The sequence below is a fragment of the Solanum verrucosum genome, unplaced genomic scaffold, assembly GCF_900185275.1.
Source record: "Solanum verrucosum unplaced genomic scaffold, falcon-dt-bn FXZP01000049.1, whole genome shotgun sequence".
Lineage (NCBI taxonomy): Eukaryota > Viridiplantae > Streptophyta > Magnoliopsida > Solanales > Solanaceae > Solanum > Solanum verrucosum.
In genome coordinates this window covers 1819497-1839566 of record NW_026020221.1, presented here as the reverse complement: position 1 = coordinate 1839566, position 20070 = coordinate 1819497, and the positions used below count along the sequence as shown (strand labels likewise).

Here is a 20070-nt window from a genome sequence, read left to right as displayed (position 1 = left end):
AGACCTACGAGTCAAGTCGTTCATGCCCATAAATTCCGCATGAACTCCAGAAGTTGAGTATCTTTGAGAGGAGTAGTATCTTCAAGTTCTAAGTCTTGAGTATTGAGTTCCTAATCCCCTTTGAGATTATATTTCTAAGCATGGGACTATTACATGTTACCCATAAAGTCTTTGAGTTGAATTGTTCATGCCCATAATTCCGCATGAATCTTATAAGTTGAGCAGTCTTGAGAAGAGAAGTATCTTTGAGTCCTTGAGTTGAGTCGTTCATGCTTATAATTCCGCACGAACCCTCTGAGTTGAACATTCTTGAAATTAGTAGTTCAGGTCCTATACCTTTGGCCGGGTATAGAATGCGTTGGCAGCGTGAGGTAGATCGTTGTATCATCACTATAGCTCTTATGTGATGGTTGTCGGTTAGAGAAACTCCCACAGAAGTTATTGTATTTTTATATACATCAGTTTATTGTATTTTTATATACATTTCAGAGTTATGTTGTATCCTTGCATACACACAGATTTGACAGCATGTTTTTAAACAGTTTGTTTCTTTATATTGCACTTGCTTTAAATTGTTTTATATTGAAATAAGTTCAGTCGTATTTAGTTGAGTATTCAAAGTTGAGTATCCAGAGTCGAATATCATATCTTTGAGTCGAATATCATATCCTTGAGTTGAGTATCTAATCTCGGAGTTGAGTATCTTATCCTTGAGTACTTCTGAGTTGAGCAAGTTTGAGTAGTTTTGAGTACCCTTGAGTATTCCTTGAGTTGAGTAAGTTTGAGAAGAGGTAAATATGTTTCATTTCTATCAAGTTTCAAGCTTATGTTTATGTTTTAGAATTCCTCTTACATGCTCGTACATTCCACGTACTGAGTCATTTGGCCTGCATCTTCTCATGATGCAGACACAGGTATTCAGGATCATCAACAGGAGCTTTGTTGATACATCCGAGAGTTTGAGTTAGCTATGGTGAGCCTCCTTGCTTTCGGAGGATTTCATTTACCTTTCAGTTATATCAGTTGTTAGGATGTCATGCGTCTTGTCCCGACTTCCATCTTTATCAGTTAGAGGCTTCATAGATAGTCAGTATAGTTAAGAAGTCTGTATTATTCATTTATTTTATTAAATATTTTAAAGACTAAAGTTGCCTTTTTATGGCGAGTTGTATATATTTTATTATACAGAGTTTTCTTTGGACTTAAAGTTTGTATTTAAGTTTTACGAACTTTTATTTCAGTTTTTAAGCTTTGTATGCTTGAATCAGTTTTCCGCTTGTAGTCAGCCAGGATGATGGTTCGCTTGGGGACCAGCAATGGTCTTCGAGTGCCGGCCACGTTCAGGGTGTAGGCTCGGGTCGTGACAACTTGTGATTGTGATTGTGATTGTGGTATGTTGAATGGATCGGTTGCCACGTTCTGGCATAACTAACTTGGATCGGTTGCCACGTTCCGGCATAATTAGTTGTTTGGGTTGGGTCCCATAAGAGGGCCAATAATGTGATATAAAATGTGAAGTTATTCGTTGTTCGTAAATATTGATGATATTGTATATGTTTGATATGCGCATGCGAGTATAGTGTTGTTTTGACTTGCTTATGTTACACTTAGTGGGCACGTTTATGATGAGGGATATTTGATTGTTCGTCGTAATGAGCGAACTTGTTGAGTATAGTGAAAGGGAAAAGTGTTCAAGAGGCGAGTAATAGATAGTAAGGGTTGTTCATGGGTTGTAATGGCGAGGAGTAGAGGTAGCGTGTGATGAAATATGCTTAGGTGGATTTCACCTTGGGAAAAAAAGATTGGCTTTAGTGTTAAGAGAACTTGATGTAATGTATTATGTGACTATGGCTGGGTAATGTGACGAGGAAGTAGGGGTATGACGTGAACGGTTAGTTGAAATGTTGGTGGTTGTATTGGGGGGATTTTTCTATGTGTTAGAATGGTTAGACTACAATCAAGTATCCGGTAGGTAGGTGGATTGAGAAGGATGATAGTAGGCAGAATACCAATGCATATTGGAGGTATTTCAAGAGAGGGCAAAGGTGGAGAAACGAGTGGTTTATTTCATGATCTTACTAGTTCGTTTCTTATGTTATGCGGTGGGCGTCGGGTTGACCGATGATGCCTATCAGTACACGTGTTTTGTACTGATACTACTCTTGCTATGTCTTTTGACATAGTCTGTTGTAGTATCGGTGAGGTTTCATTAGGTGAAGACGAAGAAAATCTCCAGCAGTTTCTATTCTTCCTTCCGCATGGTGATGTTTTATTTAGAAAATATATAATTTGACTGGTTTTAAGAGTCGTCACTTAATTTTTAAGAAAAATCGAGAAAACTGATTTTCAATAGATTAAAACAGGGAATCAATTGAAAATACTTAAGGGGGGTTCGGGAGTTCAAATTAGTGTTCTAGGAAGGGTTTGAAAGCACCTAGAACACCCGCTAATGCGGTTATCCAACGATTAATTATTTGGCTAAATTTAACTTAACTTAAATTGCAAAATTTAATTATTTTACAGTTAAAACTATTTCAAAAAGGGAAAAGGGAAGTACTTAAATATTATCTAAGTGAGTTATCTTATAAAATTATTTTTTTAAGTCTTGTTGAGAGATGACTGGTTTAGTTGATTTTTTAAAGCGAAATGGACGTCTTTCGGGGATTTGAATTGTTGGTCTTAAGATTAATGACGAATATTAGCAAGTAAATAAACATAATAAAACAAAGAGGGAAAGAGATTTGAGCCCAAGTATGGGTTTTTTCTGTCCGTCTGGATCAGTACTTGAACCCATTTTTCATTTTGGGCCTTTGGCCCATTAGATCACCTGCACATGTCCTAGTCTAACATAAAATAAAATATTATTTGGGCCATAGGCACAATTTCACCTGTCCTAAACTTCTAACAGAAATAATAATAATAACTAAATGGGCTTAGGCCCAATCAAATAACAAAATACAATTTTGGATTTAAGAGTGGGCCTTTGGCCCAATCTTCTCAGTTCTCCGATTTGCTTCAATATTTATTTTTTCAACTCCGGGACCTGTACGTCAATTTTCAATGGCCGATTTACTCGATAAACTAAAATTGGGCCTCTGTGGCCCATGAGAAATGCAAGGATAAAGTCCGTGGGGACTTGAGCAGATTTCACATGCAAATAAAAATGGCAAAAGAGTTGTATATAAACCAACTTGAGGTGAAAATAAAAGTAGTAGCATGATTTATTGTAATATAAGAACGAATTCAGGAGAGTATAACATACTTTAAATGGGTAACTACGATGGCATAACAATCATTTCAAGCCAAATGAATCAATACGGTAGCCGGCCACACATCCAAGTTGACAAAAATATAGAAATAGCATGTACAAGGTCATGTGAGCATCGATCATATATCATGCCCTAGGAAAATCAATTTCCAGAAAGACATGTATTCTAGGAAATGAACTAGGCTACTATTTAAAACTAATGTGAGGAAAAGATTAAAATAAATAAATAATCTGAATAAGAGGTTTAAACAAAACAATGAACGAAATCCTCCAAAACAAATAATCTACTATATTAGAAGAGTGAGGATATCAACATGTTGAAAATGCTAAACACGTGCATAATCAGAAAATAAATTCCATCAAAAAAAAAAACTACAGGTGACATTATATAGGTAAATCACTTCAAGATGAACAACTAATTAGCACTCAGCAAGTAACTTAAAATTTAGAGAGAGCATGCTAATGAAACAATCAATCATATTTCAACAACAATCAAAACCATCTGCCAAAAAACTAATAATTTATAAACTAAAAAATAACAAGCTGATTTTTTACTTTGAAACAAAAGTCATGACAAAATGACGAGATCAAATTGATTAATTTCAACATGAGATGTGAGGGACATCATAACACACACATGAGGGGATGATACCAAATAAAATTCATGCTTTAAACAAAATTAAATTCCAGCATAAAAGAAGGAAACTAAATAAATATAAGATTTAAAAGAAAACAAAGCGAAGCACTCAGATCCTACATAAACTAAACTCGCAAATATAGACATTTCGGACTAAAACTTGAATAACATGAGGACACAAACTCAATTTAAACAACTCATATTAAGCAACAAGCCGACAAAGACATTCAAGAAATAGACAAGACCAAACGATTAGAACAAACATGCGACTACACCCCCTATGCTAACCATTTTTAGTTGATTTGAGGACTCAACTTACACAAATAGCAACATTCAACAGTAAATAAGCTAAACCCCGCACATCTAATGCTTAACACTATATAAATGGAGAAACACAGACCCAACAATATTAAGCAATAAAGTTAGAAGAAGGAACAAAGAACAGAACTCAGAAGCAGCCCAGAAACATCAACATTAGATGTAAATCTACACATTCGACTCGGCCAGGTAATGGCATCATACAAGAGCAAATATATCATATTGAAACATCAACAAACCAACAATGACTAACAACAAATAGCCACACAATAAGACCTTTCCGACATAAAAATTTATCACTTTTTCAACAGAAGAAGAGGCAAGGGAGATATTATAATGGAGGAGGCATTACCTTCTTGTGTGCAGCGAAACAGGGACGGGAAAAGCAAGGGGAGAATGACTTCCAACACCACACGTTCCGACTCGAACCGCAATAACCGAAAACCAGTTCTCCTCTGCTTTTCTTTTTGAAGTATTTAGTAGGTACTTTAGCTATTTTTGCTTAGGCTATTTGTGTGTATTTTTGCTCAAATCTAAATCCCAACTAAAAAAAATCTCCCATCACAGTGAACAACAAACAAAAATATATAGAAAGGAGAATGGGATCTGGAAAATAGGGGGGGAAACGGACCTAAAATCAACCAAACAAAGGCCCAATTCAAAAATTAAAAAAAATCAAAATCTTTCACCGATTTGGACAAACACTCTTTTATGACGTTTTCGCCCCATTTCGAAAGAGGAAAGGGTGAAAAATGCGTGTTGTTGCCATAATACTTGGTCGAGAGAGACGTTGGAGAAGAAACAAAATCGCAGTACTGCTTTTTTCGCATTTCTCGTTGTTTTTCCCGTCTACTCCAGTGATACGTTTGGACTGTTGTAAACGTATGGAGGATTTCTGGATTTCTTTTGGAATTGGAATGGTGGGCTGGATCGGGTTGGGTTAAGGGGAAAAGGGGCATTGGAGTGGGCTGGTCACGAGAATTATTGGGCTGGGAATTGCAGCTGCAAATCGTAAAAAGAAAAGGTTCCTAGAAAATACCCTTTTTGATTGATTAAATAGCCCTAACTTGGTTTAAGGATGGGGTAAAAGCGATAGCTAGTAAATTATAATTTTAACCGAATTGAGTGGTCAATCGCATTACGAATTTAATTGATGAATTAGGAGTGTGGCCAAATTGAATTCATTTAGTAAAATTTGGCTAGTAATTAAATAAGACGAATTAATATAAATTATTTAACGAGCTTCTTTATTTTAACGAAATAAAATAATTGATCTTAATTATAAAATAATCAAACTAATTGTCTTTAAAGTATAACTATAAGTAAGACTAGATTACATTAATAAATTATTTAACTCATAAGCATAAAAAGTGACGCATCTCAACTATTAAGAAAAATAATAAACTAATTGAATATGTGAACCCATATAAAACACGTTGATCACATAAATAAGTAAAATCATTTTAAAAACTTGAGAAATACTTTGAGTTTTTTCACAAAACCAATTATTTCAAATTGTTTGAAAATTAGGAAGCTCAAAAAAATTAATTCCTACCATGGCGGGTCAAAATTGGGTGTCAACAACTGTCCCTCATTTTACTCGAATGGATGCAAGAGATTCGAAAAAAATGAAATTGACTAATCCAATTTTGACCGACTACATATTCGTCTTTTCTAGGAAATGGATTTGATACGGACTTTAGGAATTATGGTTGAACCTCGAAAATGAGTCTCTTACATATCTCAGGCTATACGAGAATGTAGGCCCCCTTGTAGTTCGATACGCTTGATTTAACGCACGATTTTGACAAAATTCAAAAGCTATTTGATATCGACTTATGAAGAAGTCAGAATACTAGGAAATAAAACTTAAGAGCGAATGTTGGAATACAGCCGAGTTTCAACATCGATTCTGCCTACATATCCTTAGCTTTAGGGAATCATGCTGCTTGTAGTTCGACTCAATCGGTTGAAAAGGAAATCTATTATGCAAGATAACCTTCGGTTCATGAAGAGTGACAAAATGAGTCGAGTATGAAAAGGAGGCTTACAACCTCTTAGCCATGAATGCGGTGCACTCCACACCCATAAGTAAGAACTTACACAGACAAAATTTCCAAAGCTCTTGGTGCATTGTCACTCATATTGGAAAGCTACTTTCGATAGAGACAAAAAAAAAATCTGAATGCGAAACTGAAACCAGGAAACCTAAAGAAAAAACCCACATGCCTTCTGATAGGGGTGTGGTTTGATTGTGGTGGAAGTCGCTCATTTGCTTGCGTCCTAAGAGCTTGGCACTCCTCTTTGGACTATGTCTTAGTTCGCTGCTAAGAAAAAGTTTCACGTTGTGCTGCATCTTTTTTGATGTCGTCCGCACCTGTGATTTGTTTTGGAGAATTCATCCTTTCGGATGCTCTCAACAAAGACTGAGAAAAAAATCATTAGCATAAAAATGCAATTCAAATGGGAGACAGTGTCTTTTACCGTGTTGACACTTAATTATTCTTCTTGAACATTTGACGTCAATTATATCGGGTTTGACGTGAATCAAATAAGGCTTGTGTCTCATATTTGCAATATGATCTTCAATGTACTCTTCATTTGATGTCAAAGTAGTAAAATAGACTGATACAATATGTTAATAGTTCTCTTGATGTCGTCTTTGCAAAGAAAAATAGTGCAGTCGATGTTGATTTTCTTGTGATGAGTAAATTTTCTCTTGTGATGCATAACTCCTTCTCTTATTATGCATGACTCATTTCTCTTACGATGCTTGAATTCTTTACCCGCTATGCATGAATCTTTCCCCGCGATGCATGGATCTTCTCTTGCAATGCATGAATCTTTCCCCGAAATGCATGGATCTTCTCTTGCAATGCATGAATCTTTTTCCGCGATGCATGAATTCTCTTGCGATGCATGAATCTTTTCCCGCAATGCATTAATGTTCTTTTGCGATGCATGAGTCTTTTCTCTTGCGATGCATGAATCTTTTCTCGCGATACATGAAATTTTTCTCTTGCGATGCATGAATCTTTTTCCACGATGCATGAAATTTTTCCCGTGATACATGACCTTTTTATCTTGCAATGCATGAACCTTCTCTTGCGATGCATGAATTTTTTCTTGCAATGCATAAATCTTTTCTCGCGATGCATGACTTCTTTATCTTACAATGCATGACTTTTTTCCGCGATGCATGAATCCTTCTATTGCTATGCATGAATCTCTTTCTCTTGATGCATGACTTTTCTCTTGCCATGCATGATTTCTTCTTCTTGCTATGCATAAATCTCTTTCCCGCAATGCATGGCTTTTTTCCGCGATGCATGAATCATTCTCTTACTATGCATGAATATCTTTCCCGCGATGCATGACTTTTCCTCTTTGTTGTGCATGATTTCTTCTTGCTATGCATGACTTCTTTCTCTTGCTAAGCATGAATCTCTTTCCCGAGATGCATGACTTTTCCTCTTTGTTGTGCATGATTTCCTTTTGCTATGCATGACTTCGATGATGCCTCCCTGATACAGAACGAAGATAATGTTTCATCCAGCAATATAGGTGATCTTCTGGGTATCTCTTGGACGGCGGTATCGTCTCAATGGACAATATAAATAAAAATGACCATCGGAGTAGTGGTATCATCTCTTTTGACAATACGATATAAATGACTCTCCGGGTAGTGGTATCGTCTCATTCGACAATATAAATAAAAATGACCCTCAGAGTAATGGTATCATCTCATTTGACAATACGATATAAATGACTCTCCGGGTAGTGATATCGTCTCATTTGACAATATAAATAAAAATGACCCTCGGAGTAGTGGTATCATCTCATTTGACAATACGATATAAATGACTCTTCGGGGAGTGGTATCGTCTCATTCGACAATATAATATAAATAACCTTCGGGGTAAGAATATTATCATATCTGATAATATAATGCAGATGAATATCTTCCAGGTATCTTTAGTTGCTGGATAGTAATAATATTTCTCTCTTCAAGGTTTTCATTTGTTTCATCTCCGAACATAATTGCATGTTCATTATGAACATTGCCTTACTGAGAATTTGAATAAAGTAATGCTACTCATATTTCCAATTTTTGGTATAAGAAGCATAAAATATTTCCTGCATCTAGAGAAAAATTGTCAATTTGGGAAGCTCTTCGCCCTTTTGACTTCTCCATATTCATTGAATGAAAGAATATGCCGATCTTGAGGCACCCTGTAGACCTACATCCATAGAAAAACTGTTAGCTTAAAAATGAACTGATCTGTGTTGATCTCTTTAGTTGTCTGCCCCTTGCCTCTCTATCTCCGGTTGATTTTTCCGATCTCCCACTTCTTGATAGATAAGACAAAACATTTTCATGCAAAAATAATTGAAACATGAGGGAAAAGCTTTTAAGGAAAATAGATTTTCAAAAGTAATGTTTGGAAAAAGTCACTGTCAAGTGTCATGTCACGTCAAGCCTAATGAACGCTTTTGAAGTTGATGTCCCGAGGTTTATCTAATTATTTGCTGGGAAGCATTCAAAGTTGTTCCAAACTGCCGATGAGCCTGTTTAAATTTTGAGGCCATCCTCAAAATTTCTGTCCCAGTTAACTGTCTTGGCTTATCTTTAACCGTTGGTGAGCAATTACGGAATTTTTGAGATCTTCTAAAAAATTTTGTTCCAGTTGCAAATCTCAAAGTAACTTCATTCTTGACTTTGTTGGAAAGATCTTATTCTCGAGAATTTTTGAGTCCCTCTTAAAAAATCCTATCTCAGTTTCTATTGCAAAGGAAAAATAGAAATCTTACGGGAGATATGACCGAACCGTTGTGGCGCATACGTATCCCGTTGAGGCAGGAATCAGGTCAAATGTAGTTTCTCTTTTCGAGGATTAACAAAAATAATAACAATTACAAATAAATTCGACCGAGGCCGACATAGGCCGCCTACTATCTCATTCTTGAGAATTTAGGTCAAACGTAGTTAAAATACAGAGAAATATTAAAAAGGGATATAGGAGTGACCGAGGCCGACATAGGCCGCCTACGTATCTCCTTCTTGATAATTCAGGTTAGACGTAGTTCATTACAAAAAGGATAAAATTCTAAACATAGACGATTACAAGCAAATAGAATGATTACAAGGAAATAACAAAAATACAAACTAAAGCTTCACACATAGTATCTCTTGACAGCATCTGAGTTGATCGGTTTCGTCCATTCGGTGCTATCCATCTCCGACTGGATCAAGGAACCTCCAGATAACACTTTGCGAACCATGTAGGGTCCTTGCCAATTTGGTGCAAATTTCCCTTTGTACTCATCCTGATGAGGGAAAATGCGTTTAAGGACCAACTGACCAACCTCAAACATTCTGGCTCTTACCTTCTTGTGGAAAGCACGAATCATTCTCTGTCGATATAGTTGTCCATGACAAACAACAACCATTCTCTTCTCATCAATCAATGTTAACTGATCGATCCGCTTGCGAACCCATTCAACATCACTCAATTCATCTTTTTGGATAATTCTTAATGGAGGTATTTCAACTTCTGCAGGTATGACTGCTTCTGTTCCATATACTAGCAAATATGGAGTAGCTCCGACTGATGTTCTGACAGTCGTTCGGTAACCCAACAAAACATATGGCAACATCTCGTGCCAACCTCTGCGATTATCAATCATTTTCCTTAAAATCTTCTTTATGTTCTTGTTGGCAGCTTCTACGGCTCCATTCATTTGGGGACGATAGGCAGTTGAGTTTCGGTGAGTAATCTTGAATTGTTCACATATTTCTCTCATCAAGTGACTGTTGAGGTTTGCTCCATTATCGGTGATAATGGATTATGGCACTCCAAACCTACATATCAAATTGTTGCGAACAAAATCAGCTACAACTTTCTTGGTCATCGACTTATACGAAGTTGCTTCTATCCATTTAGTGAAATAGTCAATGGCGACCAAAATGAATATGTGTCCGTTAGAGGCGGCTGGCTCTATTGGACCAATGACATTCATGCCCCAAGCTACAAAAGGCCAATGTGAACTCATAGCATTAAGTTCATGAGGCAGCACTCGAATTAAATCACCACGCACTTGACATTTATGACATTTCTGCACAAACTTGCAACAATCATGTTCCATAGTCATTCAAAAATAGCCGGCTCGAAGGATCTTCCTCGCCAAAGTGAGCCCATTCATGTGAGTACCACAAACTCCGGCATGTATTTGTTCCAAAAGCTTTGCAGCTTCACTAGCATCAACACATCTGAGAAGACCTAAATTTGGAGAATGAGATCTGGAAAATAGGGGAAAACGGACCTAAAATCAACCAAACAAAGGTCCAATTCAAAATTTTAAAAAAATCAAAATCTTTCACCGATTTGGACAAACACTCTTTTCTGAGGTTTTCGCCCCATTCTGAAAGAGGAAAGGGCGAAAACCGCGTGTTGTTGCCATAGTACTTGGTCGAGAGAGACGTTGGAGAAGAAACAAAATCGCAGTGCTGCTTTTCCCATCTACTCCAGTGATACGTTTGGACTGTTGTAAACGTATGGAGGATTTTTGGATTTCTTTTGGAATTGGAATGGTGGGCTGGATCGGGTTGGTTAAGGGGAAAAGGGGCATTGGAGTGGGCTGGTCGCGAGAATTATTGGGCTGGGAATTGCAGCTGGAAATTGTAGAAAGAAAAGGCTGCTGGAAAATGCCCTTTTTGATTGATTAAATAGCCCAAACTTGGTTTAAGGACGGGGTAAAAGCGATGGCTAGTAAATTATAATTTTAACCGAATTGAGTGGTCAATCGCATTACGAATTTAGTCGATGAATTAGGAGTGTGGCCAAATTGAATTCATTTAGTAAAATTCGGCTAGTAATTACATAAGACGAATTAATATAAATTAATTAACGAGTTTCTTAATTTTAACGAAATAAAATAATCGATCTTAATTATAAAATAATCAAACTAATTGCCTTTAAAATATAACTATAATTAAGACTAGATTACATTAATAAATTATTTAATTCATAAGCATAAAAAGTGACGCATCTCAACTACTAAGAAAAATAATAAACTAATTGAATATGTGTACCCATATAAAACACGTTGATCACATAAATAAGTAAAATCATTTTAAAAACTTGAGAAATACTTTGAGTTTTTTCACAAAACCAATTATTTCAAATTGTTTGAAAATTAGGAAGCTCAAAAAAATTAATTCCTACCATGGTGGGTCAAAATTGGGTGTCAACAGGTGGGAGTTGTGTCTTTTAATTATCATGTCCAGTTGTACACTTACTAGCTCTTGTACTTGTTTAGACTAGATCCTTGGGAGTGTTAATTATTTTACAAGTCTTAACTCAAAATTGTTTAAAAGTTTTTAATAAAGAATTTCGTTAGTATGTGATTTCCGTTTATTTAATTTTTCGCATGTCTAAAATTGTTGGGTTATGAGGATTCTCCTACTTAGGGGTAGTATGTAGGTGCGCGCAAGACTCGGTGGGTTGGATCAATATTACTTATGTAAGAGAAAAATTGGAAAAAAGAAGAGTCAGTTAAGTATCTCCTATTTTTATAAGACAACAAAGATTTTGATGCAACAAGTATATTATAATGGAGACTTACTAATTAAACTTATTTCAACTTAATCAATGATCCCATAATTGAAAAAAAGTTAAAAGCATTTTATTTTTGTTCTTTTCATAAAATAAAATTACAGAAATACAACATCTTCATCTTATATCATTTCCTCATTCTGTACATCAGCATCGTCGACCCAAATAGCCCTGTTAAAGTTCTAACATACACTGCGAGACGAATAATTAATCTAATACAGTAGTATTATTATGATAAGATCAGACTGAACTTGTGAAGGATATCGTTCTGATTCTCTTCCATGAGCCTTTTTAGAAACACAATATCTTTCCATGATTTCAGCCAATGCCAATGGAAAAGAAGGAAGAAAATTAAGATGAAGAGAAATTAAACTTGAAATTTTAGGAGATCTCACCGTTACCACCACGAGCTATGGCTTCGGCGACGGAGGCTAATTTCTGAAGATTCAATTTCACAACTGTATCAGCAAAAAGACGAGTGTCTTCTTCAGTATTCCCTTCAGGCACATCAACGACGTACGATTCCAAAACAACGGTCCAGATTATCCCATCGCGTTCGAATCCATGTACACTAGTAACTGACCGGTAATTCTTCAATCTATGTTCACCACCAATTATACTGAAACCGGTAACGTACTTTTCATCGTCCAATATATCGAGCCTCTCAGTACTTGTATTCGCCGGTAAGCCGGAGATGACGTTGACATTGCGCGTGGCACCCACGACCATGGAGAAGTTCTCTCCGACGGAACAGCTTTTGATGAAGTGCTTGTATATCTGAGGCTTGTCGAAACGGCGGACGACGGACCAGACGACGTGAGGCGGCGCGTGGATGCGTTGTGCGAGTAGGGAAGAACATTGGGATGAGTCGACTCGGTAGGAGTGGAACTCGGTTATACTTGAATTGAGCTCATCGGATTCTTCCGGTGTGAAACCGAGAGGAAGCGTGAACTGATGGGTTGGGTTTGGTTCTTCTTCTGCTTCCTGATGAACGTGGGTCGTTGAGTTATCGGATTGCTCCATTAGACAAAGACAGAGGCAAGCAAAATGGGGAAAAAGTAAAGTGTAATTTGCGGTTCAAGTTTTATTCTTATTTCTACTTCTACTTATATATTATAATAATAATAATAATAAGTGAATAATGGAAAAAGATGCATGAATTCTTTGTGGAAGAGATATAAAAGTATTTGAACTGTGCGACTAAAACATAAAAAAATAATCTGGGAATTCACAATTTATTTACACAATTATATTATTTTTCTTCGTTAGACATATTTTAATTTGATACAAAAAAATTTTAAAAAATTAAATTTTGTGATTTAAATTCTTAGAGATAGATCAAACTATTTTTTTGACTGAGGCTAACACTCACACTCAAGATGTTTGTTAATTTCGATATCATATTGAATTTTAAAACAATCTCATCTAAATTAGATTCTTATGATGCGCAATTCCTCTACTTTGCTATAGAATGTAAAATAAAATATTCTTTAAAAACTTTCATATTTAACTTACCGAAAATTGTGAAGAAAAAATAGAAAGAAGAAATAATACTATTATTATTATTACAAGATAAATAATAGCAGTAAGTACTCTAAAAAAATAGTGGTAAAATTTGGGAATGCAGGCCAAGTATGTGGGAGGACAGGACAGGTTGGGTGGCTGCCCCGCTAAGTGAACATTGATTGGTTGAAATGTCAGCCGCGTTATTTAAGTGGCAAGTCAAGACAAATTATTTCTGTTTTTCATTTGCAAAGTCAATATTGCGTTAATTATCTCTAATTTTTCTCAACTAGTATAGAAACAATTTGTTTTTATATTTTTTTAATATCAAATTAAACGATAACACATGAATTGAGATGGACAACTTTTATTTTTGGACGTAGTAGACTAGTTATCAAGTCACCTGAGTTGAGTGATCAATCCAGCTCGAGTTTTGATCCATTTAAGTTAAGCTTGAGCGAAAATTGAGTTCTATCAAATCCAATGACCTACGCCGCGATACTTATACATTGCATAGTCATATGATCATCACTCGCAGCCGGATTCAAGATGCAATGGCTTAAGCCGCGATACGTATTGTTAATCATCTAAATTTAGACGCACTAGGCAGGCTCATTGTAATGCAGAATAAAATATGATAATATTGGTGCATAATGTATACCATCATTGAATTGAGACTTTGAATCTGCTTATTTATTGTTTCTAATTTGACTTTTGAACTGTTAGGTTTAATCTTTCATATTCTATACATCAAACCAATCTGGAAGAGTCAGTTTCTTAATAAATAAATGCACAAGATAAGATACATATAAATCTGTTTCCTTGATAAGACTAGATAAGATTAATCAAGGTCATTTCATGCAAGCCATCTGGAAGAATGATCAGCCATTTCTTTATTATTAATTTATTTGTGACATATTATATAAATCTTAGCTAGCAAATAAATATTCCAATTTTAATATGCACATCTAGTGATTTGATCTAGATACTTTAACTTATCTCCACTAATCAGTCAATTGCACACTCCAAGTCTCCAACTATTTACAAAATGGCCATCTATACATCTCTGAAATTTATGTGTCACATCACATCTGATATACACGAGACGCACGGTGGGAACAAGTTGGAATGGTTAGTTGTTAGTTGATACTAGGTTGTGGTGTTTAAATGTGCACTTATAAAGTTGAAGTGCTTACTTACCAACTGAAGTCCGTGTTTATTTATGTATTATGTCTTTATTTATTTCGACTTCTTTACTATTAATTTACATGACAAGAAACATATATAAAACTGTTTTATGATGAATCTCATTCTTTAGGATAATGTTTTCCTTTTAGCGTATACGTTAAACATAGCTGTATAGTATAGGTGTTATACAAGTGAATGATGATGTAGGATTCTTTCTCCAAATTTCAATTATGTATTGGTTCTTGATCCAGGGGTGGACAGGGAATAGACTACAAATTTATCTGAACCTAGTAGCTTTGACTTAGACCTGTATACATATTTAAAAAACTCACTATTTAGTACAAATAATGATTACGAGCTCAGTAAATTAGATAGAATGTAGTAGAATTTCAAACGTGAACCCATAAAGTTCAAATCATGTGTTTCGCCTTTGTCTTGATCAGTTCTATTCTGTTATCAGACTTCCAAGAAACATTCACCAGGAACAGTTTTCATACTACAAACTTCATGTTTCCTTGGTCAATAATGCTACATTTTGTCGTTGAAGACTAAACTTCGGTTATTGCAATTTGCAAGTCTGACCTTCAAACTATTAGGTTTGACTTTTGAGTTCTACACATCATGTCATAAATTTAGTAGCCGACTCTTGAAAAATTAACATCTCTAGTAAACAGAACATAAAGCTAAAAAGAGTTTCTAAAGGACTAGAAAACGGTTTTGTCCCCAAAGAGATTCAAAATATATAAAAAATAAACATATAACGGGAATTCAACATCTATGATATATACATAAAAAATACGTAGTTTTAACCTTATACTGGATGAACCCGTTCCGCCCCCTAGCTTTGTCCATCATAATAGGTTGCTAGTCTGACCTATTATCACTGTGACTACTTTTTTTTAAATCTTCTTTACCTCCATTATTGATGCCAAAAAGAAAAGGAGCAACAACAACTATATTCAAGATTACTTGAGTATTTTTTACCAAATGTCATGTTTCAATCATTTAGAATGGGAAGATACAGAAATATTGTGAATGAAATTTACCATCTGCTTGATTTTAAATCCATCTGACATAACAAAAAACAAATAAACACTGAAGATGAAACCAGAGATTGGGAACTATTGTGATAATATATTCCTATTTTGGCTTTGTATGATAACAGAACTAGGCTCACAAAATTTTCCTTCTTAATCTTGAAACAATGATAATGTAATTTTTTTTGAAAGCACAACTGTCCTAAAACCTTGGAGCAATTATCCCAAACTAGATCTAGTCATCTCATATGCCAAGAAGCAAGCAGCATTTGCTGGGATGCTACGCGTTATAGCAGGTCCAAACCCCTTGTAAAGGCCTTTGACACCTTCTGAGGCCAAAATCTTTTTAAGAGCATCGAAAGATCCAGAGTATTTCGGGTTTCTATAATCATCAACTTGAATTACGCTCTTAATAACATCTGTTGGATACACTGCAAACCAGACTGAACCACCAGCCAAGCCTCCAGCTACTATAAGAGAACCCCTTCCTAGCCCAGAAGTATCCATGCCTCCTGCAAAGTACTGCTTTAACGCTTCATATACACCAAACATAACAGCATTTCCTGGTACTTCTCGTGCCAGGGTGGGGCACATACCCTTGAAGAGACCCCTTACACCTCCTTCTGAACGAAGAACGTGTCTTGCAACATCCATTGGCCCTGTATACTTTATGGCCACAGAGGCTGATCCTACACTTGCCAATGCACTATGCGCTTGCAACCTGCACTCACATTTGAGAATCCAACAGTTAATTTGCTAAAATACATGAAACAATACAAATAGTTTTTACAGTAAAAGAGACCAACCGCAAAACACATGTATACTACACTGGAGAAAAGAAAAGCAGAACGATGAGTTCCTGTTCCAACCGGTCAACTTGACGGTTAATACTAAAGGGGCTGAGGAAAATTTACAAACACTTGAAAAGATTCAATTTCAAAGCGGTATCTTTGCCTCTTCCCTTGTACCAAGAAGCAAGTTTAGAACATAAGGATAATCGGCTCATCTATTATAAGTTACTGTATTAGTTTACGGAGCTAGCTTAGATATCTCAAGTAAGAAGACATATGCTAATCCCTTTGCACCAAAGTATTTTTGCCATCTATAGTCTTGACTCTTGTCCAAAAAAAGTGAACCTATTGTACTGGACATATGCAGATTCAGGATGCAAGATTTGAAAACAGGCACAATATTAGCTCTCATGTGAATTCACTACTACTCTTCATTTTCAAAGATTACTAAGCTTTGACTAACATTTTATAATGTATTATTTTACGATCTTGATATAGGTCAATCGTGACTTATAGTACGCTTAGTTTCTAAATATCCATATTGGTTCTATAAATAATTTAATCCAGTTCAATTTAACTTTCAAATCACTCAAATTAATGACAGTTTCAGACAAATTAAGATAGGGGGAGTATTATACTTCTGAATTGGATGCATTAACAAGCATACCTGCATTTTAAGAGTTCAGTCGGGCAGGCAAGAAATGATGCAGCAGTTCCAGCAACAGCCCCACAAAGGATTTGCTGCTTGACAGTAAGAGGAGTTCCCGGTTCAGACCTTAACAATGCCTCAGTTTGACCTCTAACAGTGAAAAGCAAAGCGTTGAAGGCGGCTACAGTGGCAAGTGGAGCTCCCATGCCTTTGTATAACCCCCTTGGACCTTCAGAAGCCACTGTTTTCCTGACAGCATCTATGGCCCCTGCATATTTAGGAGGTTGCCCTGGAAGTGGAGTAGGCTGGCTTTGGAGCTTGACTTTGATGGTATCAAAAGGGTGGCCAACTATCAATTGTGCTGCTCCTCCAACTGTACCAGCGGTTAAATCCTTCATTATATCCATCTGCATCATTATGAAACAAGGCGCGAGAATTAAGGAACAGATTGTATCTCCAAGTGCAGCGTTATTGTTTCGGTACACAATGGGAGCTAGGATAGAATAGATGTCATATAACTTTCTTTGAGTGAGTTATATTGATACGGAAGGCAAAGTACTAATTCGAGGAAGAACAATGTCACTAGCATAGAAACGGAATCCTCTAATTTACTGTCGATATAAGTAGTATGTTTGTGATTGTTTTGCTAATAACAATCACGAAATATGTAAAAAAATTGTCGGAAGCAATACATATCTGAATTAGTTCTGTCTTTCTTACTAATGTTAGACTGCTTAATAAACAAAACTATTTCGAAATAATAATACACATTGTTATCCCTATACTATAATGTTTTGCCAGACTTTTTTCAACTTCTTTGCTAGTTTCCTTATACAAATCGAAATAATGCTGAATCATGTTTTTCCTCAATGAAAATCTTACCTGATTTGCGTCTTCTATAACAGTACCAGGAAGGGTTAAATTACCCGATACTTTTGAAAACAGTGAATTCTATTGGTATCAGAGAGCCAATTAAATATTTTTACTTCTTAGGCAGTGATCAAGAGTAGGTTTGGCAAGGATAGGAATAAGCTCTTGAAGTGGATCCAAGAACTTTTTGAAGCCAAAAAGTTAGAATAAAACAGGTTATGCAGTATGTAAACCTCAGTTTAAACGGGTTAAAGATTCATTTATGAAGAACAGTCGAGTCGGATGTTCACTAGATTCAAAATATAAAGAAGTAACACACTAGAAGTCAAAGGATTCAACATCAACTAAATGAGAGGCTTAAATCCCTAAGAAGAAATATTACTCTTATCAAGCCCAATTTATTTATTTCCTATTTCTGATTTCTTTTTCCCTTCTAATATGCTCCTTTTTTGAGTATATTTCAAAGATGTGTGCGTCATGATTCATTAAGAATTGGATAGTGACAGAAATACTCCAAAGTTCGATTTATATCATGATAAAATTGTACATAGGGAGAGTGAAGTTAAGAGAATACTAAAACATCTCAACTGTGAATTATTAATTTATCACTCAATTATTGACAGTCTTAAAAACAGTCTTTTACTTGACTAATTGAAAACACAATAACAACAATAGTAACAATAATAATAATAATAATATATTATTTCAAATTCGACACATAATAGTTAAACACTGTAAAATCAACCCGTTAAATTTGAAAGATTTGATTTTGTAGCATTTTACAAATTTATTTTAATTTTTATATTTTTATTCCGACAAGCCTTTTAGCACACAAACAGAGAGGGGAGACTTTTTTGCAGTAACGGAGGGGGGTCCTACGTGTTACATATTAGTATTGTATACAGGTAATGCAATCCCTAATTTAATTAGTAGTATTTTATTGCTAACATGCACAAATATAAATATAAATATAAATATAATTGTATAAAAGGAAAAAACAAACCTGGAAGAATTAAAATATACACATATAATACATGTATTACAAATAAAAACAAATTTGTTACGCATCTCCAAAGCAGTACATGGAATAGAAATATTAATTAATTATAACTACAATATAAAAGAAAAAAATTTAGCTTAGATGGAATTTCATGATCTTTTTTGTTGACGCCTAATAAAGTTAAGTCTTTAATGGTGGAAATAAAATTGGGGCTTTAAGATGGCAGGTGTATAAATGATCAAAATTTAATATGCACCAACTTCAACACATGTCACGTTTCTCCAAATCAAATCGCAATTGTTATTTCTCAATATCTTCGCCTGCAATCTGACTCTGTCGGTTTAGAAACAGAGCTTATCGATTTTCTCTAAACAGATGAGTAACTAAAAAGCAACAAGACTTGGATTCGATTTTAATTAGTAGCTCAACTAAATTGACTATCTAAATTTTAAATTTAATTTGTTGGTGTGGATTTAATACCAACATTGAAATCTCCTTCTCGTGCCGCCATACAATAAATTAAAAAGAAAAAGAGAAACGGTAGAGCTATTAGACAGAGTGGCTCGTACCTGAGAGAAGACGGAAATGGGAGAGGTTGAAGCAGATCTCAAGCAGCACCAAATTAGGTAACGTGAGAGCTCATCACACATATATAGACTTTATAACAGATGATGTAGAGTAGATATAGTTTGAATTGAATTAATTGGGTCTCATAGTTAATACCACCACGACCTACTTTTACGGATTCCGAGGCGAAAAAAAAAAAACTACGATCCGAGTCAGAGTCTTTCACCTTTATGGGTTGCCTTTTTTGAATAATCCAGTATAGTATTTAATTTTATTTTTAAAATCAAACTCTTTACTTAATTTTGAGGAATAATTATAGTGTAGTTCATGACGGTGTAATTGATGTATAATAGAAGCTAGGATTTATTTGGTACCAAAAATAAGAGATACTCCCTCCGTCCCATTTTACATGTCATTTCTTTCTATAAATAGTTGGATCATAATACTTGTCATTTTATAAAATTTATGCATAAATTATTATATTTTGCCTATTATACCCTTGATAGAGTAGTTAATTAATCTTGAAAATATATTCATCATTTATTATAAAGTTGACTTAAGAAAACATTAAATAAGGATAGAAGGGTAAAGTTACATCATTTTTTAATGTAAGTGCAAAGTAAAAA

At 35.2% G+C, this 20070-nt stretch overlaps 2 protein-coding genes across 2 annotated transcripts; both read right to left on the bottom strand.

Annotated features, from left to right (window-relative positions):
- Positions 1 to 11860: 11860 nt before the first annotated feature.
- LOC125831636 (abscisic acid receptor PYR1-like) lies at positions 11861 to 12931 on the bottom strand. The gene has a single exon (XM_049510808.1). The coding sequence runs from the start codon at positions 12860 to 12862 to the stop codon at positions 12221 to 12223; it is 642 nt and encodes a 213-aa protein (XP_049366765.1). The 5' UTR covers positions 12863 to 12931; the 3' UTR covers positions 11861 to 12220.
- A 2634-nt stretch (positions 12932 to 15565) lies between these two features.
- On the bottom strand, positions 15566 to 19626 carry LOC125831621 (mitochondrial carnitine/acylcarnitine carrier-like protein). Its single transcript, XM_049510790.1, has 3 exons — positions 19447 to 19626; positions 17026 to 17414; positions 15566 to 16288 (listed from the first exon to the last, which is right to left on the bottom strand). The coding sequence occupies exons 1-3, from the start codon at positions 19525 to 19527 to the stop codon at positions 15787 to 15789; spliced, it is 972 nt and encodes a 323-aa protein (XP_049366747.1). The 5' UTR covers positions 19528 to 19626; the 3' UTR covers positions 15566 to 15786.
- Between the last annotated feature and the right edge of the window lie 444 nt (positions 19627 to 20070).

Coding starts and splice junctions, on each gene's coding strand:
- LOC125831636 (XM_049510808.1), bottom strand. CDS start 12,862: ATGGAGCAATCCGATAACTCAACGACCCACGTTCATCAGGAAGCAGAA.
- LOC125831621 (XM_049510790.1), bottom strand. CDS start 19,527: ATGTGTGATGAGCTCTCACGTTACCTAATTTGGTGCTGCTTGAGATCT. Junction 17,415..19,446: donor CCATTTCCGTCTTCTCTCAG/GTACGAGCCACT, acceptor ATAATGATGCAG/ATGGATATAATGAAGGATTT. Junction 16,289..17,025: donor ACTGAACTCTTAAAATGCAG/GTATGCTTGTTA, acceptor ATGTGAGTGCAG/GTTGCAAGCGCATAGTGCAT.